The 10,047-nt window shown below is 46.0% G+C and overlaps 1 protein-coding gene across 1 annotated transcript in view; it reads right to left on the bottom strand.

Moving 5' to 3' along the window:
- Positions 1-6,239: 6,239 nt before the first annotated feature.
- zbtb24 (zinc finger and BTB domain containing 24) overlaps positions 6,240-10,047 on the bottom strand; it is a 28,703-nt gene continuing 24,895 nt past the window's right edge. Inside the window, exons 7-8 of the mRNA XM_056296142.1 lie at positions 6,599-7,217; positions 6,240-6,565 (exon numbers count right to left, since the gene is read on the bottom strand). Of these exons, the coding sequence (XP_056152117.1) occupies positions 6,344-6,565; positions 6,599-7,217 (841 nt within the window). The 3' untranslated portion in view covers positions 6,240-6,343. The remainder of the gene's footprint in view (positions 6,566-6,598; positions 7,218-10,047) is intronic.

The raw sequence follows: 10,047 nt of genomic DNA, 5'->3' as shown, positions 1-10,047 counted from the left end.
ATTTTCGCGAGCTGAAAAGCTGCCAGAGGGCTTTTTTCAGTGAATTAACATCTTCACAAAACTGAACTTCACAATCCATGTTTCAGGGAACATATTTATTAAAATTTGTTTTTTTTTTTGTTTTTTTTTACATTGAGATAAAATCTCCATTATGCATTATGTGGTTGTGCTTGTAATGGTGTGGAAGCACTTTTCTCTTGATAAACTGGTCATCTAGTCCTACATTTTGACTGTCTAAGACAGGCTACATGTAACACGGGCAGGAAAAGGAAAATGGCTTGTTGAAATATTTTAGTTTACATTGTAGACACCACTGAGTTGGCAAACAAACGACAACAAAAATCTAAATTTTACACCCAGTTTGAACCCAGTTTGAGGTGTGACAGAAAATTTGAATTGGTTCACACGATAGGATGCTTTTCATAAGGAGACTGTACCCTAAAACATCCACATTTAGACCTTTGAGTCTTCGTATGGTCACTGAGATACAAATGTGGTATTAATGAGTTGAATAATTACATTGTAGTCCTTGGTCATATTCTCTCATTTGCAGTATCTCTTAACACCTACTGCCAACATCCATATCTCCTTTCTTCCTAATGCTCCTGCAAGAAAAACTAAAACTAAACAATACAAAATTACCTAAAGCAAAAGACGAACACCAAGTTGATATTACAAGGTGTATTTTTTTTGATTAACTTGACTGTATCAGAGATGGTGCATGTAAATAAAGCTTCACGAAGCAGTGAGTCTGTTAAGTTTTGTTCTTCCGTGTAATTGCATCATTATCCAACAAGCCACTCAAATGCGTCTGTGAAGACCGGGTCCAACATTATGTCAAGTTTGCTCCTACACATGGAATGGAAAGAAAATACATGTGTCAACGGTTTGTACATAATATTACGTTTCCTTTCGTAAATGAAGTCGTATCAAGGCCTGGGACTTTAAAACGCATGCCAACAAAGGACGTCTCGGATGAACTGCAGTGCCCTCTGCAGGTCAAAGAGAGTCAGTGTGGGCGCTGCGTCCCCAGTGCCCTCTGCAGGTCAAAGAGAGTCAGTGTGGACGCTGCGTCTCCAGTGCCCTCTACAGGTCAAAGAGAGTCAGTGTGGACGCTGCGTCTCCAGTGCCCTCTGCAGGTCAAAGAGAGTCAGTGTGGGCGCTGCGTCTCCAGTGCCCTCTACAGGTCAAAGAGAGTCAGTGTGGACGCTGCGTCTCCAGTGCCCTCTGCAGGTCGAAGAGAGTCCGTGTGGACGCTGCGTCTCCAGTGCCCTCTGCAGGTCGAAGAGAGTCAGTGTGGACGCTGCGTCTCCAGTGCCCTCTGCAGGTCAAAGAGAGTCAGCGTGGGCGCTGCGTCTCCAGTGCCCTCTGCAGGTCAAAGAGAGTCAGCGTGGACGCTGCGTCTCCAGTGCCCTCTGCAGGTCAAAGAGTGTCAGCGTGGACGCTGCGTCTCCAGTGCCCTCTGCAGGTCGAAGAGTGTCAGTGTGGACGCTGCGTCTCCAGTGCCCTCTGCAGGTCGAAGAGAGTCAGTGTGGACGCTGCGTCTCCAGTGCCCTCTGCAGGTCGAAGAGAGTCCGTGTGGACGCTGCGTCTCCAGTGCCCTCTGCAGGTCGAAGAGAGTCCGTGTGGACGCTGCGTCTCCAGTGCCCTCTGCAGGTCAAAGAGTGTCAGTGTGGACACTGCGTCTCCAGTGCCCTCTGCAGGTCAAAGAGTGTCATTGTGGACGCTGCGTCTCCAGTGCCCTCTGCAGGTCAAAGAGTCAGTGTGGACGCTGCGTCTCCAGTGCCCTCTGCAGGTCAAAGAGAGTCAGTGTGGACGCTGCGTCTCCAGTGCCCTCTGCAGGTCAAAGAGAGTCAGTGTGGACGCTGCGTCTCCAGTGCCCTCTGCAGGTCAAAGAGAGTCAGTGTGGACGCTGCGTCTCCAGTGCCCTCTGCAGGTCAAAGAGAGTCAGTGTGGACGCTGCGTCTCCAGTGCCCTCTGCAGGTCAAAGAGAGTCGGTGTGGGCGTTGCGTCCTAGTGTCCACACGAGGAAGAGGAAGGGAAGCGTCTCTTTATTGCCCCAAGTTTAGTCTTTATGGACGTCCGGACGGCTGCACAGAGTCTCTAGGAGTTGCTGGGATGGCAGAGTAGTTTCTTGTTTCTTTCTTTCTTTTTTTACAAACTTAAATGTTGAAGAATTGCGGAGACCAGAGGTCTTGAATCTGCTCCGTGTGTATTTCAACTTGTCCTGAAGTCAAAGTGGAGCAGCGGGAAGCCGGACTGGCGGATGAGGTGTCTTTTGGCCTAGAACCCCCAAAACATTACAGGTAAGCAAGCTGACCCCGTCCAGGCCAGGCCAGGCCAGGTCAGGCCAGGCCAGGCCAGGCCAGGTCCTACTGCTGGGGGACACTTGGACCCAATAACAGCAGCGAATAAGACTAACTTCAGTCTCCCTGGAGTGTGGGAAGGACCACAGTTGGTGACTTTAATCCACTTACCAGTGATTGGTCTCTGATAAGTGGATTAAACTGGCTGAATATTAAACTCATTGTCTTCACTGTTGAGGCATCGCTTCGTTTTTTTTCTTGCCTAACATAAATCTCGTTAATACAACGATTAAAAGGCTCATTACGTGATTTATATGTTTAGATGAGCGTTTCGCAGTCACAACAGGTGGACGTCATTAAACAGGTGAAGGTCATTAAACAGGTGAAGGTCATTAAACAGGTGGACGTCAAAACACGTGGACGTCATTAAACAGGTGAACGTCATTAAACGGATGAACGTCATTAAACGGATGAACGTCATTAAACAGGTGGACGTCAAAACACGTGGACGTCATTAAACAGGTGAACGTCATTAAACGGATGGACGTCATTAAACAGGTGAACGTCATTAAACGGATGAACATCATTAAACGGGTGGACGTCATTAAACAGGTGAAGGTCATTAAACAGGTGAAGGTCATGAAACAGATGAACAACATTAAACAGGTGAAGGTCATTAAACAGATGAACAACATTAAACAGGTGAAGGTCATTAAACAGATGAACAACATTAAACAGGTGAAGGTCATTAAACAGGTGAAGGTCATTAAACAGATGAACAACATTAAACAGGTGAACGTCATTAAACAGGTGGAGGTCATTAAACAGGTGAAGGTCATTAAACAGATGAACTCATTAAACAGATGAACAACATTAAACAGGTGAAGGTCATTAAACAGATGAACAACATTAAACAGGTGAAGGTCATTAAACAGATGAACGTCATTAAACAGGTGAAGGTCATTAAACAGGTGGAGGTCATTAAACAGATGAACAACATTAAACAGGTGGACGTCATTAAACAGGTGAAGGTCATTAAACAGATGAACAACATTAAACAGGTGGACGTCATTAAACAGGTGGAGGTCATTAAACAGATGAACAACATTAAACAGGTGGACGTCATTAAACAGGTGGAGGTCATTAAACAGATGAACAACATTAAACAGGTGGACGTCATTAAACAGATGAACGTCATTAAACAGGTGGACGTCATTAAACAGGTGAAGGTCATTAAACAGATGAACAACATTAAACAGGTGAAGGTCATTAAACAGGTGGAGGTCATTAAACAGATGAACAACATTAAACAGGTGAACGTCATTAAACAGGTGAAGGTCATTAAACAGGTGAAGGTCATTAAACAGATGAAGGTCATTAAACAGGTGAACTCATTAAACAGGTGGACGTCATTAAACAGGTGAAGGTCATTAAACAGGTGAACATCATTAAACAGGTGAAGGTCATTAAACAGATGAACGTCATTAAACAGGTGAAGGTCATTAAACAGATGAACGTCATTAAACAGGTGAAGGTCATTAAACAGGTGAAGGTCATTAAACAGGTGAAGGTTGTATAAGAGCCACTAAACGCTGCAGAGCAGCGGAGCAGCTCCCCACAGTCCTGGCTTTGCTCGCTGACTTCTAGTTTACAGGAGCGAAGGCGAGGAGCCACCGACACAGTGGATGCAGGACGCAAATGCTCCGTTTTACATTTCCAGCCATACGGGGAACAACTCGAACAGACTGCTGGCGTTTAAGCTGGGAGACGGTAGAATATCACAAACTAAACTCTGACCGGGGACAAAGCACACTAACTGCTGGTTTGAAAATGTTTTCAGACTTTGGCCTTTTGTGGTTTGATTTTTAGCAACACTTTCCTCAAAGTTAAGAATATATACATATATATATGTATATATGTGTATATATTAATGGTGGGACTTGATTAAAAAAATTAATCGAATGAATTATGGGCTTTGTAATTAATTAGGCGTAATTAATCGCTTTTTAATCGCATATCGATATTGGACAGCAGAAGCAACATTTTTCAACTCAAACAGGTCTCGGTAGATGACTAAATCAATGAATAGACACGTACATAAGTTTAAACAACAAAATCCTGTTTATTTTGTTCAAAACAAGTTTGCTTTGTAAGCACAGTAACTTTTTGTAACCCCTGATCTTCTACCACTGAAAGTGGTCTACAGTCCACAGCGATCCATTTGGCCAGTGAGTTTGTTAATTTATCAGACGTGGACTTACTCATCTTGGCTTTGAAGCCCGTCATCTGGTGGAGAGTCGGTGGGCGACTCTGCTTGGTTGTGCTAGGAGCACTAGCGTTAGCGTTAGCATTAGCTCCGGTGTTGGTACTAGCTGCAACGTGTTTCGCATTTAGGTGGTACCGGAGGCCTGAATCACTGCAAACCCTTTGTTGCAGAGTCTGCACACACCAGTGCTCTCATCTAGGCTTCCATCCGACCGCTTTTTAAACGTAAATTTCCCATCCACAGAGCTAAGCAACGCGGCGTCGTCCTTGTCGTCTATCACATCTGTTGTTAGCATACTAACTTGTTAGCCTAACCTACTCCGCCTTCCGCTTGACTGACGTCACTCGGTGCATCGGTATAATCCGTATGCCAGAAACGAGTGCACTGGGAAGCGTTCCGTGTTGACTGGAGTGTAAAAATAAAATGCGACAAAATGCGTTAATTTTTTTTTAACGCCGTTATTTTTCCTATAATTAATTCTCGAATTAACGCGTTAAAGTCCCAGCCCTAATATATATATATATCTCCATTATCCGAACCGCTTATCCTGCTCTCAGGGTGGCGGGGATGCTGGAGCCTATCCCAGCAGTCATTGGGCGGCAGGCGGGGAGACACCCTGGACAGGCCGCCAGGCCATCACACAGGGCCGACACACACACACACACACATATTCATATCTAGGGACAATTTAGTACGGCCGATTCACCTGACCTACATGTCTTTGGACTGTAGGAGGAAACAGGAGCACCTGGTGGATAAGCGGTTCTAACCAGTCCTTTGTACTTCTTCTTGAACTGCATAATGTGTGTACTTTGTTTGAGTTCCTTGCGCAGACTGTTGCGCAGTTTTACCCCACAGGTTGAAATGCCCATGCTCTTCACAGTTTGTTTTTTACTACTTTTATTGATCCCCGTGGGGAAATTCCTCTCTGCATTTACCCCATCCTAGCTGTGTAGCTAGGAGCGGTGGGCAGCCGCCGTGCAGCGCCCGGGGACCGACTCCAGTTTGTCTTCCCGTTGCCTCGGTCAGGAGCACAGACAGGAGTATAAACCCTCACATGCATGTTTCCTTTGATGGTGGGGGAAACGGGAGCACCCGGTGGAAACCCATGCAGACATGGGGAGAACATGCAAACTCCACACAGAGGACGACCCGGGATGACCCCCAAGGTTGGACTACCCCTGGTCTCAAACCCAGAACTTTCTTGCTGTGGGGCAACCACTCTAACCACTGCGCCACCGTGCCGCCCAGATTTTTATATATATATACATATATATATACATATATATATATATATAAGAGCATATCATAGTTTGGGTGGCACAGTGGCCCAGTGGTTAGTGCTGTCGCCTCACAGCAAGAAGGTCCTGGGTTTGAACCCCGGGTTGTCTAACCTGTGTGTGGAGTGTGCATGTTCTCCTCGTGTCTGCGTTAGGTTTTCTCCGGGTGCTCTGGTTTCTCCCACCATCAACAGAAACATGCATGTTAGGGTTTATACTCCTGTCTGTGCCCCTGGCTGAGGCATGGCAAGACGAACTGGAGTTGGTCACTGGGTGCTGCACGGCGGCTGCCCACTGCTCCTAGCTACACAGCTAGGATGGGGTAAATGCAGAGTGGAATTTTCCCACGGGGATTAATAAAGTATATCCAAATCAAATCAAAGAGCACATTGTTCAGGGGTTGTCACTTAATAGTACAGCACCATTATCATGTATGTTACTGTCTCTGGCAATAACAACAGTCATCCAGGCTGAGGCGGTCCTCCATACCCTCAGCTCTCATGGTGCAGGCTGGTGGTGTACAGATAGGACACGGTACCCGCCTGGATCTGGAAAGTCTGGCCCTGGATGTGGTGACTGGAAATCTGCTCATTGGTCTGACTGATTGAGATTGGCTGACTGCTCTGGCTGTTGATATGAATGGCCTGGTTTTGCAGCCCCCTAGCCAAATGGCCCTGAGGGGTCCCAGGCTCCTGGTGCATCAGCTGCAGCTGCTGAAGGGAAGGCCTCTGTGCAGCCTGGAGGGCCTGCGGGGGGGCGTGATGGGCCTGCAGCTGCTCCATCGTCTCTTTGCTCAGCGTGATAACATGCATCTGCTCTGGCTGACCACCAGGGGGCATGTGACTGATGGTCTGGATTTGCGGGTTCTGCTCCGCCACCCCACCCTGAGCAGCGACCAGTGCCACACTCTGCACATGACCCGGTGGCTGGGTCATGAGGGTGAGTCTGGAGTGGGCTGGGTCTGCTACCTCCGCCCCTGTTGTGATAATGCTTATCTCCTGCGCCTGGCCGGGGACGAAGTTGATGTTGCCCATCTCCCCCGTCACCACCAGCTGGATCTCCTGCTCGGAGCCCGTGGGTAGCTGGTACGGCGGGAGCTGCAGGATGTTGCGCACCTCCTCGGGCCCCGCATTGGCCTCAGACACTGCTGGTGCCGCCTCCAACGGGCCCCGGGCAGTCACGGCAGCTCGCTCCTTGTTGTGGGTCTTGGCGTGGGTTTTCAGGTTGTCCAGACGTGTGAAGGACAGGCTGCAGAAAGAACAGGTGAAAAGTTTCTTGGCTGAGTGGGACGCCACGTGGCGTCTTCTGGCACTGGGGTCCGAGAAGGACTTGTTGCAGATGCTGCAGCTGTACGGCTTCTCGCCTCTGCAAGAGAAGAACAGCATTATTTAGACGTGTTTCGTGTCACAGCTAATGCTGAACTGTAAGCAAATACAACATGAATTCTAAAACGCAGAGAACATCAAGCGTATGCACATTTCAACTTTTATGTTGTGCATTATTGTTGCAGCTGGCAGTGCATCAAGTCGAATTCCCAATGTGTGAACCGAGCTTGCAAATCATTCAATCTTACTGATCGTTGATCGTCTTTCAATGATACTGTGTCACGATACATTTAAAATGTCATATTGTTATACACGGCGGCACGGTGGCGCAGTGGTTAGCGCAGTCGCCTCATAGCAAGAAGGTCCTGGGTTCGAGCCGCGGGGTAGTCCAACCTCGGGGGATCGTCCCGGGTCGTCCTCTGTGTGGAGTTTGTAGTATGTTGTGCCCGTGTCTGCGTGGGTTTCCTCCCACAGTCCAAAGACATGTAGGTCAGGTCAATCAGCCGTACTAAATCGTTCCTAGGTATGAATGTGTGTGTGTGTGTGTATGTCAGCCCTGTGTGATGGCCTGGCGGCCTGTCCAGGGTGTCTCCCGCCTGCCGCCCAATGACTGCTGGGATAGGCTCCAGCGACCCTGAGAGCAGGATAAGCGGTTCTAACCAGTCCTTCGTACTTCTTCTTGAACTGCATAATGTGTGTACTTTGTTTGAGTTCCTTGCGCAGACTGTTGCGCAGTTTTACCCCACAGGTTGAAATGCCCATGCTCTTCACAGTTTGTTTTTTACTACTTTTATTGATCCCCGCGGGGAAATTCCTCTCTGCATTTACCCCATCCTAGCTGTGTAGCTAGTAGGAGCAGTGGGCAGCCGTCGTGCAGCGTCCGGGGACCAACTCCAGTTTGTCTTGCCGTTGCCTCGGTCAGGGGCACAGACAGGGGTATAAACCCTCACATGCATGTTTCCTTTGATGGTGGGGGAAACCGGAGCACCCGGAGAAAACCCACCGCAGACACGGGGAGAACATGCAAACTCCACACAGAGGATGACCCGGGATGCCCCAGGACCTTCTTGCTGTGAGGCGACAGCGCTAACCACTGCGCCGGCGCCACCGTGCCGCCCAGTTGTACGAACACATAATTTCTTGAAGTTTCATTTCCCTCTCAAATTATATTCTCCTTCTCTATCTGAGAATATTTTTGTATATTGCTCGGTAGTAGATTGTTTCTTGCTTTGAACATTATCCGTGCGGTGTTAAATTCTACTAAATCCCTGAACTTCAAGACACTTGATTGTAAAAATGGCTTGTTGGTGTGTTCACCTTTTACATTATTAACTATGCTTATGGCTCTTTTATGGTTGTGGGTTGGTTTTGTAGGTGTTACCCCACACCTCCACACCGTAGATCAGATATGGTAAAATAAATGAACAATACAGAGTGTGCAATGATTTATGATCCCGGATATGACTTGCTTTTCTCATGGCTTCAGTGTTCCTCGCCAGCTTTGCTCGCACATATGTTATTGTGAGGTTTCCAGCAGATTTTGTAGTCTAGTACCACACCTAGGAATTTATTTTCATATACTCTTTCTAGTTGGACATTGTCAATCACAACTTTTACTTTGGTGTTTATAATTTCCAAAAAAAGATAAACTTTGTTTTGTCCAGATTTAAGAATAATTTGTTTTTGTCAAACCATGTTTTAATTTTTCCAGTTCTACCGTGGGCGCCTCCAAAAGCTGCTGTAAATTCTCACCAGAACAAAATATATTAGGGTCATCAGCCAACAGAACAGATTTCAATATTTTTGATATCTTGCATATATCATTAAGTACAGAATGAATAGCTTTGGACCTAAAACCGACCCCTGAGGTACACCACAAGTAATATCCATGCATGACAATTTATGTTCAGTCATTACAAACTGCTGCCTGTTACTTAAATAGCTTCTTAGACAATTCTGCACCACCCCCCTGAAACCATACCTTTCCAATTTGTCTATTAATCCATCGTGGTTAATAGTGTCAAAAGCTTTTTTTTTTTTAGGTCTATGAATATTCCCACAGCAAACTTCTTTTGGTCTATGCAATTAGTTATTTCTTCAATTAATTCAACGAGCGCCAGAGATGTGGATCCGTTTGGTCGAAACCCGTATCGGTCAGCAGATTTTGCTTCTCAATGAATTTGTTTAGTCTAACAGCAACTAGTTTTTCCAGCATTATGGAGAATTGTGACAATAATGAAATCAGTCTGTAGTTTGTAAATTGGTGTCTATCTCGGGTGTTATATAAGGGTATGACTTCTGTGATTTTCATTTTGCTTGGAACTTTACCAGATTGAAAGGACATGTTATAGATGCGGGTTAGTGGTTTTGCAATACTTTCAATTACTTTCTTGACTATAGTTATATCAGTATCATTCCAGTCAGTATTTTTTTGTTCTTATATTTGTTTACAATGTCCACGGTTTCCTTCCATTGCTCTAAGAAAAATGGAACTTGGATTTCTGTCCCCATAATCACTACCATTCCCCTCTGTGATTGTTTGTGTGTCATTGATTTTTTCTGCCCGTTTTGGGCCCACATTTACAAAGAACCTGTTGAAGCCGTTGACCACGTCTTCCATGTTCTCTTCATAGTCTTATCATTACCTGTAAACTACTGAGGGCAGCTTGGGCCTCTAGATCCGTTTCTAATAATACTATTCAAAACATCCTGTATACCTTTGGTTTTGTTTTTATTGGTCTCTAATTCTTTGTTGTAGTATTTCTTCTTGCATATTCCCATAATGTTAGTTAGCCTGTTTTTATATTTTGTGTATTTTATTTCTGCTTCGATGGTTCTGTGCTTTACGAATTCTTTATAGAGCTTTTTTT

This window comes from Lampris incognitus, chromosome 16 (genome assembly GCF_029633865.1).
Source record: "Lampris incognitus isolate fLamInc1 chromosome 16, fLamInc1.hap2, whole genome shotgun sequence".
Classification (NCBI taxonomy): domain Eukaryota; kingdom Metazoa; phylum Chordata; class Actinopteri; order Lampriformes; family Lampridae; genus Lampris; species Lampris incognitus.
Note: the sequence above shows the minus strand (reverse complement) of the source record. Positions and strands in the feature narration are given on the sequence as shown.